Source organism: Rattus norvegicus, chromosome 6 (assembly GCF_036323735.1).
Source record: "Rattus norvegicus strain BN/NHsdMcwi chromosome 6, GRCr8, whole genome shotgun sequence".
NCBI classification, from domain to species: domain Eukaryota; kingdom Metazoa; phylum Chordata; class Mammalia; order Rodentia; family Muridae; genus Rattus; species Rattus norvegicus.
Window position 1 is genome coordinate 30,726,410 of NC_086024.1, and position 20,277 is coordinate 30,746,686.

Sequence of the window (20,277 nt, forward strand, 5' to 3'; positions counted from 1 at the left end):
CAAGTTATAAGCCAGCCTAAGTGTCACAGGGGATCCCCAGGTAGTGAGCCCCTATCTCAAAAAGAGTTTCTCCCTATCACACTGGCTTGTGTTGTTTACCCACCTCATCTGTTGACCCCATAGCTCTGTTTTCGTGCCTGGGTGCCCAACCTACCACACAGCTGGTACAGAGCAGACATTGCATACGTTTTATCTAAGTGAATGAACTCTCCGGGGAGGTCCAAGTTAATAAAATCTTTTCTTTTGCATTAGCCATGGAAAACTTGAGCACATTCATTGCACAAGATAATAATTAGTGCTGCGACCAAGCAGCTTGGAAATATGAAGATTGCTTATAGCTATTTTTATTTTCCACCCCAAGTCCATCAAATTAATTATGAGCACATATTCGATGTTGGGGCAGAGGACATGCAGGAGTACCACTAACTGAAACACACATTCCACTTCTACTACCCTGCATTTTTATCGCAAGCCAAGTTTTCTGTCCCCCACACTAGACTTATATCTGCGCTGTCCAATCCAGTAGCCACTACCTACAGATGGCTACTGAAGTTTTAGGCAATTAGAATCAGATAAAATTTGCAATTCACTTCTTCTGTTGCACTCGCCACATCTCAAGTGCCCAAAAGCCATACCTGTCTGGAGGCTAATTATGCGCCACAGTGCAGACACAGAACATCTTTAGCAGCACTGTCTACACAATTACAAAAATGTCCTCAGAAAACCTGCACTTACTTCTTAGCTCCCACGATCCTGGTGCTCCTCTGCTGCTTAAAGGATGTGGGTCCCGGGGTCTAGCAAATCACAAGCACACGAGTGAGTGCTAGGGTCCTTTGAACCTCATCCACAAAGAGATGAATCCCCCTTGTGCCTAGAGGTGAGGCTGTCCCAGGCAACTACTTCAAATGGACCGAAGGCGACACTTTTTAGGAAACGTGTGCCATCCTATTTTTCTACAATGTAAAGACGGGCTGACAATACCAGAGCTTACATCTTTGCCCATTCTCAAAACGCTATCCTAGATGGAGGCTCGACAAGACGGAAAAAAATATACACATATATTATATATTATACAGAACGGGAGACACTGGGGATGCTGAAGGAATTAAATATTTACAATCTGTCGAGGAACTGAGTCCGAGGATACGAGGAATAGGCAATAAAAATAAAAATGGGGGGAAAGAGGGTAAGTAGATCTGATATAAAAGGGTGGGGCCTACGATGGGCTCTGAAAAAAACCAACTCAGTACAGGACAAAAGCAAAGAACCGCGTGTTCTCGGCTCGACAGCTCTATCTCTAAAGTATATGGTCACACCAAGAAACTCACGGCGGTGACTGCACCGAGTCTGGAAGACATCACTCCCCCTCCACGCCTAACAATTTCACCCAAGGGCTCCGGCCAGACCAACGCCACTTCCGCTCTGCTCGCCTCTCCCGGATGTGGTCTCGGCGGCGACTAGCCCTGTTCTGAACATCTACTTCCGCCTAGCCGCTTCCGAGGGGGCTGCAGCGGGAAAGGAGTCACGTGACGACTCGTCTTCGGCTTCCATTGAGACCCCGCCCCTTTCCAGACAAGGGAGTAGGGACGCCGTCGGGGAGAGAGGGTTTTAGCGAATGGGAGGAGTCTGAAGATTTAAGGGGTCCTCCTGAACCTAAATTTGCACACCTAGTCCCACCCATCCCACAAGTGGTCTTACAGATGCAAATGGAGTTCAAATCGCCCCTTTATTGATCTTAAATTATAGATCCATTCTTTTCCCCTTCCCTCCCAGATAGCTCTTTCATTGCTGAGGGTGCAGGCTGTGGCTGAGCAGGAATACACTTAATAGGGGCAGATCTTATCCACTAACTTCATGCCTCCAAACTTGTCCAGCTTTTGCATTTTTTGGTGTGGTCCCTGGAAGACATGATCTCTTTAGCCAAGCTACGTTTGACTCTCTCCTTAAGGGAACTATGCTTGAGCCTCTCCTTGAGACTGTGATAAGGTCTCTCATGGTGACAGTGATGGGTCCTCACAGAGTGAGTGCGGTGCATCCCGTCAGAATAACTGTGTCTGCTTTCAGAGGGACTGTAGTGACTTCTCTCAGAATGAGTTCTCTCAGAATGACTGCGGGTGAGTCTGGAAGAATGCCTGTGTAGCCTGGGCTTAGAGGAAGTATACAGGGTTACTCCAGAACTGTGTCTTTTCCAGCCAGAGGGAATGGAAATGGATCTCTCAGAGAAACTACCAGGGCTCTTTTCTGAATGACTGCCCAGTGACCTCTGCAAAGGACTGGGGCATCTCAGAGAAGAGGGACTCTGTTGGCTCCCCTCAGACAGACTGTGTAGACTCTTCTTCACAGAGGGACTGTGTCTTCTTCTCTCTAGAGGTCTACGAGGACTCCTCCCTGAGCGCCTGTGAGGGCTCCTCCCTGAAAGACTGTGAAGACTCCTCCCTGAGCGCCTGTGAGGGCTCCTCCCTGAGAGACTGTGAGGACTCCTCCCTGAGCGCCTGTGAGGGCTCCTCCCTGAGCGCCTGTGAGGGCTCCTCCCTGAGCGCCTGTGAGGGTTCCTCCTTAAGGGACTGCTAGGACTTCTTGAGGGACTTCGAGGACTTCTTGAGGGACTGCGAGGACTTCTCCTTGAGGGACTGCGAGGTCTCCCTGAAGGACTTCGAAGGCTACTCCATGAGGGACTGTGATGGCTACTCCCGGAAAGATTTCGAGATTGCCTCCTTGAGGGACTGTGAGGGCTCCTTCTTAAGGAATTTTGAGGGCTTCTCCTTGAGGGACTGCGACGGTTCCTCCTTGAGGGACTGTGACCTCTCCCCTTAAAGAGACTGTGATGGCTCCTGTCAGAAAGACTGTGATAGGTTCTTACAGAGGAACTAAGACTATTTCTCTGGGAGGGGCTGCGATGACTCCTCTCAGAAAGACTTCTAAGGGTTCTGTCAGAGGGACTGCTATGCCTTCTCTGAGGACGACTATGATGTCTCCTCTCAGAGAGACTTCGTCGATGAGTTCTCTGAGGAAGCCTGCTATGGGTCCTTTCAGATGGCTTATTACATAGGGTTTTCTCCCCGAACAAGCCTTGTTGTTCTTCCTTGTTTATGGGTTTCTTTTCAAAGTGACTCTGCAGGGTTCCCTTCAAGAGGTGGTTAGATACAATCCTCTCTTGGGCCTGAAATTTGGCTCCTACTTTAGAAACGTTCTTAGACTCTGGAGTGGATATTTCATTACTACAGGTTTTCTTTGCTATAATATAGACATTTTGAATTCTCTTCACAGGTTCTGGGACTGAAGTAGCTTGGTTAAAGACATCTTTTTCACAAACCATGGTCTGCGGCAATTGCGAGGGTTTGGGTACAAGAGGGCTCACTTGTTTGGGCTGTTGAGCTTGTCTATAGCGCTCACTTGCTCCCTGCAACTTGTCCTTTTGCTTAGGGGTTGCGCTTGTTGACCTGTGCCTGACACCTGGTGTCCTGGTTCCTTTGCTATCTCCCATTAAGTTATAATCCTTGGCTCTTTGTTTGGGGTGCAAGTTTTTGACTGACCACAAATTGTCTGGCCTCATCTTATACTCAAGTTTCTGTCCAGTAAAAGTCACAATTCTGTGTGCCGCTTGGAATGCCTGCCTCAGGCCGTGAAAGAGCAGTTGGATGAATTTGGGCTGGGAGGATTTCTTAGGTTGTCTCTTGGTAGAAACAGAGTTTGTTTGAGTGGTTCCAATTCTGTTTCTTGTAACACCCTTCAGGGTTCTAGAATGGGCCTCTTTTGTACTGATTTTGTAGAGCCTTGTGTTTTGCATTTTAGGTCCCTTGGTGATTTTCTTCACTGGATATGTTAAGACAGAGGCCTTTCTAAGGCTTGACTTAACCCATTTTTCATCCTGATTGCTTTCATACTCACTCTCTGATACGGAGTGAACCTGACAGAATTCATAGTCTTTGGCTGTTGCCTTTCCTACCACACCAGGACTATACCATTGCTTTTGTTGAGTGTGGAATTGTACAGAAGCAGGAGACGGGGAAGATCCGGACTGGAACGTTCCCCTAGGAGTAGGACTCTTGGAAGGCGTTGTAGAGAATCTAGCTTTCCTCCGTGATGGTGATGCGGCACTCTTCCGAGCATCCGCTCGATTTCTTCCGTGGTACTTTGAGACTTGAGGTCTTTTCCCAGTTCGTAATCTAAATCCAAGATGCAACCGAATCTCACCATGGCCTTCAGGGGTGCTTAAAAGGTGGAGCTGTGGATAGATAAGGAGGTACGGCCCGTAGGCAGACTGTAACTTATGACAGCAATTAAATCCTGAACACCGGCCACACTGTAAGCAGATGGGATATTTTAGGACAAGACCTGTCGCTAGAGGTGGAGGGACATTGTGGGGTATTTGACTCCTTAGGAGTTTTCCTGCGATTTTTAGCTGTAGATCTTTTAGCAATTGGAGTTGTTCTGAGATATCGGTTTTGGACTGAGAGAGAGAACTTGTCTTCAGTGAATGCTGAGACGCAAAAGTCCTAGTCGGTGAAACGCATGGTGGTATTTTACCCTGCTCCATGGAAACAGAATCTTCCCTCGTGTAGAGTATCTCAAGAGTAGACTCTGATTTCATCAAGGCAGGAAACGGGGCCCTGGTGCATGAGACAGACACATGCTCAGTGACTTCCTGGAGTATATCACTGAGCTTTGAGCTCGTTTTCTTGACTCCTACTCGAGTACCAGAGTACTGCTGTATTATGGAAGATGTGGAGCCACGCGTCCACATCTTTAAAGGCATTTTCTTCTCATTACTGTGACATAAAATATGTCTCTGAATATAGTTTTTAACCACTGAAGTCTGAGAAATGGTCCTCGGACCCCTCTCTAACAGGCTTTGAGAAAATTCCATCAGTTCAGCTGGAACCCCAAATAAATTCTGAATCGACTGACAGATGTCCATAGTGGATCCTTCTGTTAAAAATGATTGAGAACACGGCTTCCTTTCCATAGTGGTTCCCAGGACATTCCCCAGCATTAGCATACTGGAGAGATATCTCCTAGGTAGTCTCTGCCTACTGACATGACTTTCCCAGACATTCTGTTGTATGCCCAGAAAAGAACGGATAGAGCTTCTTCGAGCCCCTAATCCTGCCTGGAACTCCTCTGATAGTAATCTCAATGAATATGAAGAATACCTCTGGAATTCTTCCATTTTCTCCTTTTCAGCTTCTGCCTTAGATAAGATATTCATGCTCCAGATCTCAGGATATGAGGTTCCCTCAGTGTCCCCTGTCTTATCAGAAGGTAAATTTTGAAGGACCAAGGGAAGAACTGAAGATTTTATCATAATAGTGTCTGCATAGGACTTTGAAGACTGCAAAATACCAACACCAAGATTTTTAAGACTAAAAGCTCTTGGAACTTCTGGCACCCCAGAACCCTGAAGGTGCTCTAATTCAGTTGTTTGGTCACCACTTGAAAGAAATTGGATTGAAGGGCTGTGTATGAACCTAGATAAGTAATTCTCTGCCTGTAACGTTGTTGATGTGATCATCTTTGAGTCTTTATTCTGACACACCAATCCTTGATTTGGACCCTCAGTTTTCATGACTTTAGGAGACTCTGTTTTGAGGCCTAGAGATTTTTCAGCCTGAAGCCTTTGCTCATGAATTAACACTGTAGGTTCCTTAAGGAGAGATGTTTGTGGAAGGATCAATTCTGCAGAAGTCACTTTACTCTCTGCCCTTGAAGTTAACGCCATAGGTTTAACCAGGTCTTGAAGATGTGGTTTTGGGAGCAAATTTAAACACCCATTTACTTTAATGTTCGATCTCATGGTGAGTCCTATTGGTTCTACAACCTGAGGACATGGTCCTGGTGCCACTTCTTCAGATTTTACAACCAGAAGCAGTGGTTTGGGAATTAATACAGTCTTTATAACTCGAAAGCCTTGTCTTCGTATCGTTTCTGAAACCTGATGTGTGGGCTCTCGGATTAATTTCTTGGATTGCACATTTTGTAGCCAAAGGCTTGGAGCAAATGCTGAACTTACCACATCGTGTGTTCTGGGAGTCAAATCATTGTATTTTGACTCTTGAGAGGTGGTCTCTGGAATCATCACAGACTTTGTAACTTGAAGTGGTGGCCCAGGGATCACTTCCACAGATTCAGAAACTTTTGGGAGGGCAACTGATTGAGGAACTGGAAGCTGTGTCTTCGCAGATTCTGTCACTTGATCTCGTGGCTTTGGACTAATCCCTACAAAGTTTATCATTGGATCCGGTGATTCTAGCGAAGTGATGCTTGCATTTTCCAAGCTCAGATTCTGAAGTTTTCTTAGCTTAGCTGCTACCCCGCCTGGCTGCCGTGTACCAAAGGTGAGCTCTACAGAGTCACTATTTCCCACAACTTGACTGGTTTGCTTCCATGACAACTCAGAGGATGCTTTTTGCAGCCAGGGCATAGAGGCCAAATTTCTAGATTTGAGGATATGAGGTTCTGGCCCTGGTGTTATCCCTGAAGCAAAATCTGGGGTGTGACAGACTGGCCTTGGTGTTGATACTACAGATTGCCCCCCTTGAGATCTTTTCTTAGAGCCCAACCCCAGAAGTCCTAAGTCTTGAAGACATGACCTTGGAGATGTTTCTACAAATCCAGTCTCTTTGTTTACTGGCTTTGGAGACATTCTAGGAAATTCTTCCCCTTGCTGCCTTGCTTCACAAGTCAACCCTATCGTGTCTGCGTCGTGATTCTTGAAGTCGAGGGTCACTTTATCAGATTCTGGAATTTCTTTTGTCTGTAACTTCTTGAAACCTTGAAATTGAGACCACAACCAAGAATGTAACTCAGGAGTTTTTGGAATCTGGTGGCTTTTCTGGAGGTTTGGTTCTGAGGATTCTGAATCTTGATCACTTGGTGTTGGAGTCAGATCAACCAATTCTGTTACTTGAATATCCATCTCCAGGGGCATCTCTAATGATTCTATACCTTTATCTGTTGGTTTGGAGCTCAAGCTCATAGATCTCTCCATCATTTCTTGGCTTTCATGTCCCAACCCTTTTGCCATATCTAAAGACTCCACATCTTGACAAATTGGTGGTGACATAAAGTTCACCGATTTAGGGACTTGACTCCTAGGCTTCATACTCATCTCTGAAAAGTCTACCACCTGTCGCTTTGGTCTATATTTGACTTCAGAGGACTTTGTGACTGGGTCAGTTGTCTGGGGCATTAGGTTCCCACGTTTCACACTCTGAAGGATCGATTTTGGTGGTAACTGCACAGGTTTTTCAGTGTCTGGCAAAGACACTGATGACAATTTTACATGTTTTACATTTTGACACTTTGGCTCTGAAGTAAAAGCCAAAGATTTCTTATTTTGCTGCTGTGGTTTCAGTGACAAATTTGAAAATTTGACGCTAGTCAGTGCTGGTCCTAAGAGCTTCCTGGTGAACTGTGGTGACGCCGCCATCACTGGTTTCTCCTCTGAAGGAAACAGTTGGCCATTCAGACTTTGCTGTTGGGGTCCTATCCTCGGCTGCTTAGTGTTTGTATCTTGGAAACATGGCTTTGGTATAAGGGAAGGCATAGCATGCTGTGAACCGTGGCTTGAGATCAATTCTGAAGAACCCACACTTTGGGACTGTGACCCTGGCTTCCACTGCACATCTTGAACGTTTTGAAAACAAGGTTCTGGAGAAAACATCTTACTTCTCAAGTCAGGCAGACCATAACCAGGTGTCAGTTTTACAGCATTTGCACAAAACAATGTCTTTGTACTCTTCTCTGGAGATGTTCTGGCTTCAGGAGGCGGTATTGGTAAAACCACTGAATTCACACCATTCGACTGAGGCCTCACGGCAGATATCGGTTGTACGCTTTGTTGCCATGACCCAAGCTGGTTCTTCATCAATGGGAACTTTTGAAACTCTGCCCCTAGCATTAAATTAGATGGCCTCACACCTTGAGAAGGCGATCCAGAGTTTAACAGAACAGATTTTGTACTTTGAGACTCTGAGCCAGGGGTCAACTCAAAGGTCTTTATGGTTTGCAACTGTGGCCCTGAACTGGGCTTTACAGAACTTATGCATTGAGGTTTTGACTCAGGATTAAACCCAGAAGAATTCATCCCTTGATGTTGTGGACCAGGGTTGTATTTCCCGGGGGCTATACCCAAATCGTTTGACTCTGGGGTTAATTCAGACTTCAAATCTTTCAACTGTTCTTGAAATTTCAGAGCTTGTAAATGTGGCCCAGGGTTGTAGCCAATAGAATTTACAGACTGAGATTCTTGTCTTAGGTTACATGCAGAAGAATTTATATCTTGCCAATGTATTCTAGTATTGCACCAAACAGGATTTACACATAGAATTTGTGGTGGTGGGAATGTACAAAAATTCATACCTTGAAAAAGTGGCCCAAGATTATACCTATTAGAATTTTCACACAGAGGGTTTTGCCCTGGGGTGTATACAGAAGGATTCACCCCTTGCAAGTGTGGTTCAGGAGTGCACTCAGTGGAATTGACACAAGGAGAACTTGACCCTTGGGAACATACAGAAGAATTCTCGCACAAAGGACTTGGCTCTGAGGTGCATGCAGAAGAATTTTCACACTGAGGACTTGGCCCTGGGGTACATGCAGAAGAATTTGCATACTGAGGACTTGGCTCTGAGATGCATGCAGGAGAATCAGCACACTGAGGATTTGATCCTGGGGTATGCGCTGAAGAATTCGCACACTGAGGACTTGGTTCTGGGGTACATTCAGTAGAATTTATGTCTTGCAAATGTGACTCAGGGTTGCTCCCCGTAGAAGCTACACATTGCAATTTTGATCCTGAAAAGCATGAGGAAGAATTCATTCCAGGCAAATGTATTCCAGGATTGCACTCAGAGTTTATACACTGACCGTTTGGCTCTGGAATGCATGTAGAGGAATCCACATCTTGCAAATATGGCCCAGATATATACCCACTGGAACTTACATGTTGAAAATTTATATTGGGAGTACATGCGGAATTCACATCTTCCAAGTGTGACCCAAAGCGGAACACCTTAGGTTTTATACCCGGAAGGTCTGGACCAGGGTGCAGCTCAGATGATTCTACAACTTGTATCCCAGTGTTGGGTGCCATAACGTTTTTACTGTGATTCCAGTCATAGGATCTGCTACACTGCAATCTAGGTTCATGCTTGAATTCCAGGGGCGACTCTTCCAGCAGCTTGACCTCTGTGCCCACTGCAGGAGGTTTTATTTCTTGCAACTGTGACCCAGGGTTGAACCCTAAAGACTGTGTACCTGTTCCCGGGCCCAATTCAAAGGACTTCACATCTTGCAACTGTGGCCCAGGGTTGAACCCTAAAGGCTGTGTGCCTGTTCCCGGGCCCAACTCAAAGGGCTTCACATCTTGCAACTGTGGCCCAGGGTTGAACCCTAAAGACTGTGTACCTGTTCCCGGGCCCAACTCAAAGGACTTCACATCTTGCAACTGTGGCCCAGGGTTGAACCCTAAAGACTGTGTACCTGTTCCCGGGCCCAACTCAAAGGGCTTCACATCTTGCAACTGTGGCCCAGGGTTGAACCCTAAAGACTGTGTACCTGTTCCCGGGCCCAACTCAAAGGACTTCACATCTTGCAACTGTGGCCCAGGGTTGAACCCTAAAGACTGTGTACCTGTTCCCGGGCCCAACTCAAAGGACTTCACATCTTGCAACTGTGGCCCAGGGTTGAACCCTAAAGACTGTGTACCTGTTCCCGGGCCCAACTCAAAGGACTTCACATCTTGCAACTGTGGCCCAGGGTTGAACCCTAAAGGCTGTGTACCTGTTCCCGGGCCCAACTCAAAGGACTTCACATCTTGCAACTGTGGCCCAGGGTTGAACCCTAAAGGCTGTGTACCTGTTCCCGGGCCCAACTCAAAGGGCTTCACATCTTGCAACTGTGGCCCAGGGTTGAACCCTAAAGGCTGTGTACCTGTTCCCAGGCCCAACTCAAAGGACTTCACATCTTGCAACTGTGGCCCAGGGTTGAATTCCATTGATCTCAGGTGTTGAAGCTTTGTACATAAGTCTGATGACTTGACCTGTGGCATATACGGCTTCATACTTTGAAGCTGAAGCTTCTGACTTAATTTGTGAGGTTTCTCATTTCGCTTCTGATTTCTGGCTTTGAGTCCAGAAGGTACCACATTGTAAATTGGTACCAACTCAGAGAATCCCACAACATGCAAGTCTGCATCATAACTGACCTCCTCATTCTCTGTTGTTTGTGGGTTTGTGGGCTCAGCTTTCACATCTTCCAACTTTAGTCCAGGGTTGAATGCCTCAGGCTTCATATCTTGAAGATCTGGTTTTAACTTAGATAGTCTCCTGTCTTGTAACTCAGAGGGTAACTTGAACTGCAAAGGTTTCCCATCAAGTGCCTTAGAGAAAATCCATTTAAAAGAGTCTTCATTTTGCTCCAGTGGCTGAAACACAGGGCCCACAGGTTTCTCTTTCTGAACTGTGTCCCCTGAAATCCCTTCAGAAGGCTTTACACCCTGTAAGTATGGGCCAGAATTGGCCTCTGTAGACCTTCCGTCTTGAAGTATTGTCCCCAGAACTGACTTAGAATATTTCTTATCTGGCATCTGAGGGCCTAAGTTTAACTTTACAGATTCCCCATCTTGCGGCTTTGTCTCTGGTACTGACTCGACAATCATACTTTGTAACTTTAGACCTTGATTAAACTCTACAGATTCCTTATCTTGGAGCTTTTCCCCTTGAACGAACTCAGAAGGCCTTTTATTTGGTGTCTGTGGTCCAGAGTCGAAGTCCACTGCTGTTACACCTTGAGAGTTTATTTCCGGAATCACCTCAGAAGGCTTTATACGTGTCAAGTGTTGTTCCATGGAGTCTACCCCTTGAAGTTTCATGCCCATGATCAGCTCAGGATATTTCAAATCTTGCAAATTAAGGCCTGAATCCAACTCTAAAGATTTTGTGCCTAAAAACAACTTCCTTGGGGTAATCTCAGGTTTCTCACCTTGTAATTTGGGACTAGGTTTGATTTCTGCTGGTTTCACACCAAGAACGTTCTTCTCTGTGATGACTTCAGGTGGTAAACTTTCTAAGCGTGGTCTAGGACTGAAGGCCATAGATTTGACATCTTGGACTTTTACACCCATGATCGTCCGCAAAGACTGCAGATCTTGTAACTGCGGGCCCGATCCGTAGTCTTCTGTCTCCATTTCTTGAGGCTTTGTCTTCAGAACTGAGTCCGGTTTTATACCTTGGGACTGTGGCCCAGGCTTAGGGTCTGGCTTGACCCTTCCAATTTTGGTCCCCATGATTAAATTAGTAAATGGCTTACTTTTCAACGGTGAGCTGGCGCTGAACTTAAATTGTGTATTTTGGGACTTTGTCTCAGGTGTCAAGTCAGAACATTTTGCACTTTGCCCCTGGGGCTCAGACTTCATCTCAGATTTCAAACCTTGAGGCTTCGTCTGGAGTGCCAACCCAGAGGGTTTCTCACTCTTCAAAACTATATTTTTATTGTTTTGTGACTGTGACCCTTGGCCTGATACTCCAGATTTCACTTCTGAAGACTGCGACTCTTGTTTGAACACTGAAGATGTCATGTCTTGAGGCTGTGTTTCCGGGGATGACTTTAAGGGTTTTGCTTCTTGTGACTGTATCCCAGGGGTCAATTCAGGAGAGCTCTTGTCTTCCATAGGGAGCCTGGGCTTGAATGTCATTGGTTTTACATTACTGATCATTGACCTTAAGATGGGGTCACATGCTTTCATATTTCTAAACGGTAACTCAGATTTCAAATCAATTGTTTTGAGCCCAGGAGACAAGCATTCCTGAGCTGACCGGGAAGGTTCCGTTTTGGGCCTGGTCGTCGACTCCTCAGATGTCTTCATGTCCCTTTCTTGTGCCAAGGGTTTTAACTCTTTGGAAGTGACACTTTGAGGCTGTAACCCAAGATTCTGCATAAGTGTCTTATCTTGGAGGACAGATTTTGCGTTTTCAAGCTGTGGTCCATGGTGCAAGGGCACAGTTTCCACACACTGAGGCTGTGCTGCTGAAGACGAGGCAGAGTCGCCCCCCTTTTGTAGCTCTGGTCCTGGTGACAACTGGAGGGTCCTCACACACTGCTCTTGTGGCACGAGGTTAACATCCACAGTTTTCCCTTGAGGTTTTGGCCCTTGAGTCATTTCCGACGGCTTCCCACCTCCCAATTTTATGAAGGGTTTCCGTTCTGTCCGTTTGACACCTTGAGATGGTGGCCCACTATTGAATCCTAAAAACCTGGCACTGTGGAACTCCTGTAGAGGTATCCACTGAACAGATCTTATGTGTTCAGCCTGTGGCTCTTTGTTTAGCTCCTCTGTTGTGACGCCTTGAGGCTGTGGCTCTGAAGTCAAGTTCAAAGTCTTTGGTTCCTGCAACCCTATTGCTAATGGAGAGGTTTTTTCTCCCTGCAACTGTGGCTCGAGATGAGATGCCACAGATTTTTCTCCTTGAATTTTTGACCTGGCAGTCAGTTCAGATGACCTCACACCCCTCCACGGTATAGGCGGTTTCAGTTCTGTAGGTCTGGCATGTTGAGACTGTGACCTTGAGTCTGACCCTACACCTTTCTCACTTTGAAACTCAGATATTGGTATCCATTGAATAGTCCTTGTACTTCCAACTCGGGGTTCTGTATTTAGTGCCATAGTTTCCACACCTTGAAGCTGTGGAGCTAATGTTGGCTCTAAGGCTTTCTTTTGATGCATCTGAGACCCTGCAGTCAACTGGCAAGGTTGCATACTTGGCCCCTGGAGTTCATTCTGGAGTTCTTCAGCTTTTACACTTTGAACAACCGGCTCAGGAGACAATTCAAAAGAGGTTGTGTCTTTGAACTGTAACTCAGAGTTGATCTCTATGGGTTTTGTATCTGCAGGTTTGGGTTCTAGAGCTGACTCCATGGGCAATGTATTTTCTGATTCAAGCCGTTTTTTCTTTTGCTCAAAAATCCCATCTTTCCTCTCTAGTGATTTTACAGTTATCTGGTCATCCTGTCGAGACTTAACAGTTAAGTCCATGGGTGCAATCCCTTTATACTGTTTTGTTGAGGTGAAATCTACAAATTTTACTCCTTGGATCTCTTGTATTTTGGCTGCAGTTATAGGTTTTAGACTTTGCTGTTTCAAACATGGTGCGACCACAGGTTTCCTATCTTGCATTTGTGACTGTGAAGTCAGTTCCTTGGGTTTTATACCTTGCAGTTGAGGCCCTTGACACACCTCCATAGACTTCTCTTTTAACAGCATCTTTGGTACAAAAGTCACAGGACTATCCCCTCGCTTTGTTGGGTCAAGTTTCAAGTCCATGGCATTTACATCTTGAACATGTGTACCACGGGTCAACCCCTTATTTTTCAACTCTTGAACTTTTGAACCTGGAATCAACTTCACAGATTTCATATCTCCTCTCAGGGAACTATTTGGGGATACCACAGTAGATTTTATCCTCTTGAGACACTCTTCTACAGTTAAGATCACAGGTTTCCTATCTTCTATTTTTGGCTTTGAAGGTAGTAACTTCGGTTTTAAACCCTTCAAACTGGAGCCTGGGGGCACCCCCTCAAGTTTCCTATCTCCTGCTTGCATCCCTGGGGATGACAGCATAGATCTGATATGCTCCAGCTCTGACTTTGTCTTTAGTTTTGTAGATTTAATATCTCCCAAATGTGGCCCTGGTGTTAATTCCACAGACGTCAGAGCTTCTTGCTTTGAGACTGTGTTCCTCTCTGCAGATTTTACATGTCCCAAAAGCTGTCCTTTGATCAATTCGGAAGGTGCTATGCCTTGGGTCTGTGGTCTTCTGGTCAACTCAGGATGATCTACATTTGCTAAGTGTCTCCCAGGATCCAACTTCACTGGTTCTGCCATTGGTCTCTGTGGCTCAGATATCACTTTATAAGACATTTTGTCTTCAAAGCTTGGCTCTTGATTCCCCGTGACACGTTTTACATCTTGAAATGGGGACTCTTGTACTATCAGTTCTGGTTTCATTCCTTGCCCCTCTGGCTGTGTGGTCAACTCAAAAATTTTTACACATTCTAAGTGTGGCCCTGAGTTTATCTCCGAGGTTTTCACACCTTGTGAGAGAGTTCCCGGTGTTCCATCCAAAAATTTGACATCTTGTAGCCATGGCCCCGAATTACAACTCATCTGCCTTGAATCCTGTAGTCCTGGAGTCGTCTTTGCTAGTTTGGGACTGTGTATCTTTAACTCTGGAGTCATAGAACTTCCACTAACAAATATCGATCCCGAGATTTGCTCCCCAAATATTACCCCTTGAAGTTTTGGTCTTGAAGCCAACTCGGAAAATTTGGTATCTTGTTCCCGAGGTCCTGTGTTAATCTTCTCAGAGATCATGCATGGACGTTGTAGTTCAGAGGCTTGTCTTGCAAATTTTATGCTGTGAAACTCTGATCCTTGTGTAGGCAGAGCAAGCTTCCTATCTTCGAACTTTGGCTCTTGGGTTAACGGCATAAACCCCTGTGATATCCTTCCTTGAAGCGGAAAGCCTGGTATAAACTGTGTGGTGAAACCATGGTGCTTGGATTCTGGGACCGAATCAGAAAATCTCACATCTTGCAAGCATGGTCCTAGATATACGTCCGTAGACTTCACATGTGGTTGTTGTGGTTCTGGAACCTTTGCCCCTGGAATAAAACCGGATGATCCGATTTCTGGCATTTGGGAATATGATATTGCTTCATCAGATTTCACACTATAATGTGGGGGGGCCGAGATAGAATTTGCTGCATTTTCCCCTTGAAGAAGTAGCCCTTGATGTAACTTTGGAAATCTGACGCTTTGCAATTGTGGCCCTGGAATCAATCCTGATTTGACAATTGGCTGCTCTTGGCCCAGATTCCAATCCACAGACTTCACATTTGGAATCCCCTCAGACGACCCCTTTGGTGATAAGCTCGGTAACCCTAGCTCTGGTTTTGCCTTTTCAGGATCTACCACTCCTATAGATGACTTTTGTACTAAATCCACAGATATCGCTTTTCGTAACTCTAATCCTTTATTTATTTGTCTAGACTTTACTTTGTGGATCTGTGGCCCTGGAATCACATCTATAATATGTGGTGTGGGTCCTGTAGTTAACTCTGTAGGTTCAACCAATACAGATGGTTCAGAGGTTAATTCTTCACATTTTAATTTTTCTGCCAATGACTCTGGTTCCTCAATTTGCACTCTTGGTTCTAGATTCAACCCCTGAGAACCCATTTCTGGATATGTTTCTACAGTGGTCCCCTGGGTATCATCAACTTCAGGCAATGTCAATCCAGTGCTTTCTGTGTATTCATATAGACTTATTTCTGATGGGTTAGTAACTTCCGAACATGGTTCTAGCATCACATGAGTAAAGTTCTCATCCAGGAACTGTGGTTCTGGGGCCATCACTTCTGGGTTTATGGTTGGTACTTCTGATTCCGGTAGCAAATCCAGAGTATCTTTAATTGTGCTTTGTAACTCTGGAGTCTCCTTCATCTCTTCTAAAACTTGGGTCCTAGTTTCCAAAGTATCTAGGAGTGGTGGTAAGCTCATTTCCGTAGATTCTGAGGTTTGGCTCAGTGGTGCTGGGGTCATTCTTACTGATGACTGTGTTGACTCAGCAGATTCGTTCCTCGGATGACAAGTGTCAGAGGTCACCCTTGCTTCTGAGGCTTGTTGCTGTTCAGTTAACCCTTCAGGTTCTGGGAAAGAATAACTTGAGTCGGGGCCCACATCTACATCTGAAGGTTTTACTGCATAAAGGTGTGTGGTCAACTCACTAATTTTCATACTTTCTACCAGAGTCTCAGGAATTAAACTCCTACAGTCTACCAATGGAATATTTGTATCTTCAAGCAGTGGTACATGGGTTATCTCATCAGAGCTGGTGTTTTGTGAACATGGTTCTGGGGCCAAATTTGCAGGTTCTATATCTTCAAGTGGTAGTCTTGGAGTCAATGCCACCATTTTTATATCTTCTTGTACCTCCTGTGGTAGGGCTGAACCAACACCTTCCATACCTTGAGACTGTGAACAAGGAATCAAATTTACTGATATATTACTTTGCACCTGTGGATTTAGGGCCAACCCAGCAGATTGTACACTTTGGAGTTGTGGTTCGATTGTTAGTTGGGCAGACTTCACATCTTGAAGCTGAGACTCTGGGGCTGATGGGACAGGTTTCTCAGTTTGCAATTGTGATACGGCGGTTAATTTCGCAGACTGTACGCTCTGCTGATGTTGTTCTGGGGCCACATCTGTAGATACCACCGTTAGGGTCAGAGGTCCATCTTTGACCATTTCTGAAACTAAGTCTTTGGATATGTCCACAGGTTTCATACCTTCCGATCTTGGATCTGGGACTAGATTCTTAGAGTTTACATCCTGTAACTCTGGGGATAAGTTCACTGACTCTATAACCTTAGGTTGTGGGGTTGTTTCTCCCCCAAAATACTCTATTTCTTGAAGTTTTGGAGTAGCTGGTACTACTCCAGATTCTGTAAGTTGATGCTGTTGGCTCATTCCTATAGGTATTGTCCCTTGATCTGATGCCTCCGGGGCTGTTGCCTTAGATTCTGTTATTTGATGATGTGATGGTGTCATCTCTGTAGGAGACTTCCTTTGTGGCCAGATATCTGAGGTCAACTCCATAGGTTCTGTCCTTATGTGACTTTGTCTTGGGCTTATCTCTGAACAGTCTAAGTCTTGGTGCCATGGGGTGAACTCCAAAGGGTCCATGACCTGATGAGGCAGTTTTGGAGTCAATGACACATACTCTGTCCCTTGATGTAGTGTCATCTCTATGGAGTCTCTGACTTGAACCTGGGTTGCAGAAGGCAACTCTAGAGATTCTTTTGCTTGAGCCACTGACTGTGTAATCAAACCAGCTTGTGGCGGTATGGTCACTCCCGTGGGTGACCCCTGTACCACTGAGGATAACTTTAGTGCACATATGGAATTTTCTGATGGTTCTAGGATCACCCTTGATGAGTCCAGGACTTTAGGTGGTGGCAGTGTAGGTTGGAGTGAACTAGGAGTAAACCTGGTCTGTTTTGTGGCTTGATTCTGTGACCCTGAGTCCATGTTTAATGTTTCCGTGACTTCATGCTGAGGCTGTGGAATCCTTTCCCTAGCTTTGAAGACGGTTTGATGCGGCCCTGGACTCACCTTTGCTGGTTCTTCAGCTTGATCCTTATGCAATGTATCTACCCCCACTGATTTCATGACTTGGTATTGTGGCTTTGGGGCTATTCCTGCTGATTCTATGACACGCGAACATAATTCATTAATCAGCGCCCTAGAATCCAAGACATGAAACAATGCTACAGGAGTCACTTTTGTGTTGTCTGTGATTTGATGTAGTCTTGAGGTCATACTCTCTGATTCACTCGTTTCGCGCTGAGGACTTGCTACTTTTATTGACTCGATTACCGGATATGATGTCTCCGGAGGCATATTCACTGTTTCAGCTTGGTTTGGTGGCTGTGGTAAGTCAGTCTTATCTTTCGTCTTCCCCACAGAGTCTATTACCTCTGAATGTGAATCTGGGATCATTCCCATTGAACCCATAACCTGAAGCAATGCCATTGGAGTGACCTTTATGCTGTCTGCGGCTGAACATGGTACCTTGGGTGTCAGCCCCACATTAGTTTCTTGTGCCTTATGTAAAGGTATCCTTTCTTCTGGAAGACCTATGACCCTCTGTTCTATATTTAGCTCTAACACGGGCTTTGGATCCTTTTCTACTAAAGTGGTTTCTTCCTGAACTGCATTAATTTCTAAATTTCTGGAAGACGGCGTGTCCATTGATATAACTAAAGGATTGTATCTAATGATTTGGTGGTCATTCTTAGATTCTAACTGCTTGTTGGAGGTAAGTGACTTTGACATTCTTGCTTCTGTCCTATTTACTTCAGAATTCACCCCAATGTTCACATGGAGATGAATTGATGGAACATCTGAAGATCTGTAGGTATTTGGCTCAGTTCTCTGGGGGGTGGGTGGAGGTAACTGAGTCTTGGGGATTTTTTGTTTAGGAACTCCTTGAGCATCCATCAGATGATTGAGTATGTCCCATGATTTCTTCACGGGCAGAGGTACCACTTGTTTCTTCAGAGTAGAAACCTTCTGAGATATATGTCCTTCCAGCTCTCCTCTGACTAAAGGAGAGACCCGGAGTGGAGCCCAGATGAAGGGTCCCAGTCTCTCGTTCAAAACAGAACTTGACCCATGACCTGATAGCAAATGATTCTTTCTCTTATCTTCTGTTTTCTCTTGTTTGCAAGGATCTAGGGATTGTAAAATAGAGCTAATAAAAGAGCTTTGAGCTTGTACGGGAGGGATGACTGCAAAATTCTGGAAAAGATCTGACTTCTTAGTATCCATCAGCTGAAAGGTAGGCACTGGTGTGCTTTGGCTCCCGGACACAGGCAATTCCTTTTCTGAGGAATCAGGGACACCATGTCTCTGGCTTTGCCAAGTTGTTCTTTCAGAAAAGATCGGAAGGCAAGACAGGATCGAGCTATGGTTGGAGGATTCAGAGGATATGCTGTAGTCAGTAGAACATTTCCCCTTTTCACAGTAACAGCAAGGTGAGGCAAGCTCCCGAGCCATAGTGTCAGAGATGGAGGAGGAAGACGCTTCATGGGATTCTGGTAAACCCAGTTCCATAAGCGTTGAGCTGAAAAACAAAGAGAACTTATTTTTTTTTCCATTTTCTTTGGAATCAGTAGTGGGAAAATTAGGAAAAAGAAAGAGAGTAGTCGGGGTTGGGGATTTAGCTCAGTGGTAGAGCGCTTGCCTAGGAAGCGCAAGGCCCTGGGTTCGGTCCCCAGCTCCGAAAAAAGAACCAAAAAAAAAAAAAAAAAAAGAGTGGTCATTTCAAGTCCAAAATATTTTTGGACTAAGGAAGGTGAGGGTGAAAAAATGGGTTGTATTCACAAGAATCAGTTATTTCTGTAAAGAATCCCTCTACCAGGAGCGAGGTGGAGGAGTCAGTGAAGTGCGTGCCCAACAAATAGAGAACTGAGCCCTACCCCAAAGCACAGGCAATAATAAAAGTACGTGGTACTCAGTGCTGGAGAAGCAGAGACAAGCACATCCCTGGGCTCACTGGCCAGTCAGGGTTAATTCATGAGTCCCACTGAGATACTTTACTTCAAAAAAACATGGTGGATGGATCCAAGGAATGACACCTAAGTTTTACACACACACACACACACACACACACACACACACACACACACACACACACACACACAAGTGCTCGTGCTCTCATTAAACTTGCCATTAAGCTGGATGACCTGAGTTCAGTTCAGTCCCTAAGATCTACATGCTAAAAGAGGACTGACTCTGTGGCTTGCCCTCTGACCTCCACATACATGTGGCACACATGTGCACACACACACACACACACACACACACACACACACACACAAATAGTTAAAAATAAATAAATGTATTTTTAACTAAAAAAAAAAACCAACCTCACTGCTTTTGGGGTTAGAGAGATGGGTCAGTAGCTAAGAGCAGTGACTGGAGTTTGATCCTCAGCACCCACAGAGTGGTTCACAAACATCAGTAACCCCAGTACCAGGGAATCACATACCCTCTTCTGCCCTCTGTGGGTACCAGGCAGGCATGTGGTGCACAAACATACGTACATGCAAAACACTCACACACATAAAATAGAAATAAATCTCAGAAAAAATAGTTTGCAACTCAATTTTTTTCTTTTCCCTCCCCCTTCACTCTTCTTCCTTCCTTTCTTTTATTTTAAATACATCTCTACCCCCTAAGCAGAACTCATCTTCCTGACCTTGCATTTTCCAGATGTTGGAAGATCTGCTGAAGGCTCTTGTCTATTGACCATAATATATACTCCTGGGTCCAGCCCATAGGAAGTCCTGAAACACTGGACACAACAGAGTAGGTCAGTGGGACTGAAGTGATAGCAAAGCACTAGAAATCTAACCAATAAGAATAGGAAGTTAATTTAGGAAAGAGACAATGGCTATCATAGTAAATGAGGGGGAAATACCATATATTTTATTCTTCTAGCTCTTACAGTTAAGGTGATCCCTTAGTTAGGGTTTCTATTGTGATGAAGCATGACCATAAACTGCTTGGGGGTAAAGGGTTTGTTTCCACCTTCCAATTTTCAAATCCTACTCCATGACAGAGGGAAGTCAGGTTAGGAACTCAGGGCAGAATCAGTGAGGCAGGAGCTGACACAGAGGCCATGGAGGAACTCTGCTTGCTGGCTTGCTTTC

The 20,277-nt window shown here is 45.2% G+C and overlaps 2 protein-coding genes across 6 annotated transcripts in view; both read right to left on the reverse strand.

Moving 5' to 3' along the window:
- Window positions 1-1,486, reverse strand: part of Zfp512 (zinc finger protein 512) — a 31,007-nt gene extending 29,521 nt beyond the window's left edge. For 2 of the 3 annotated variants that reach the window (XM_006239836.5, XM_006239834.5), the window contains exons 1-2: window positions 1,329-1,486; window positions 736-794 (exon numbers count right to left, since the gene is read on the reverse strand). In XM_006239836.5, the coding sequence (XP_006239898.2) occupies window positions 736-794; window positions 1,329-1,358 (89 nt within the window). In that variant the 5' untranslated portion in view covers window positions 1,359-1,486. The remainder of the gene's footprint in view (window positions 1-735; window positions 795-1,328) is intronic. The other variant, XM_039113088.2, reaches the window with a different exon arrangement.
- A 221-nt stretch (window positions 1,487-1,707) lies between these two features.
- The window catches only part of Spata31h1 (SPATA31 subfamily H member 1), a 32,788-nt gene continuing 14,218 nt past the window's right edge, over window positions 1,708-20,277 (reverse strand). For 2 of the 3 annotated variants that reach the window (XM_063262605.1, XM_063262607.1), the window contains 2 exons: window positions 19,824-19,919; window positions 1,708-18,686 (listed from right to left, as the gene is read on the reverse strand). In XM_063262605.1, coding sequence (XP_063118675.1) covers window positions 1,853-18,686; window positions 19,824-19,919 — 16,930 coding nt within the window. In that variant the 3' untranslated portion in view covers window positions 1,708-1,852. The remainder of the gene's footprint in view (window positions 18,687-19,823; window positions 19,920-20,277) is intronic. The other variant, XM_063262606.1, reaches the window with a different exon arrangement.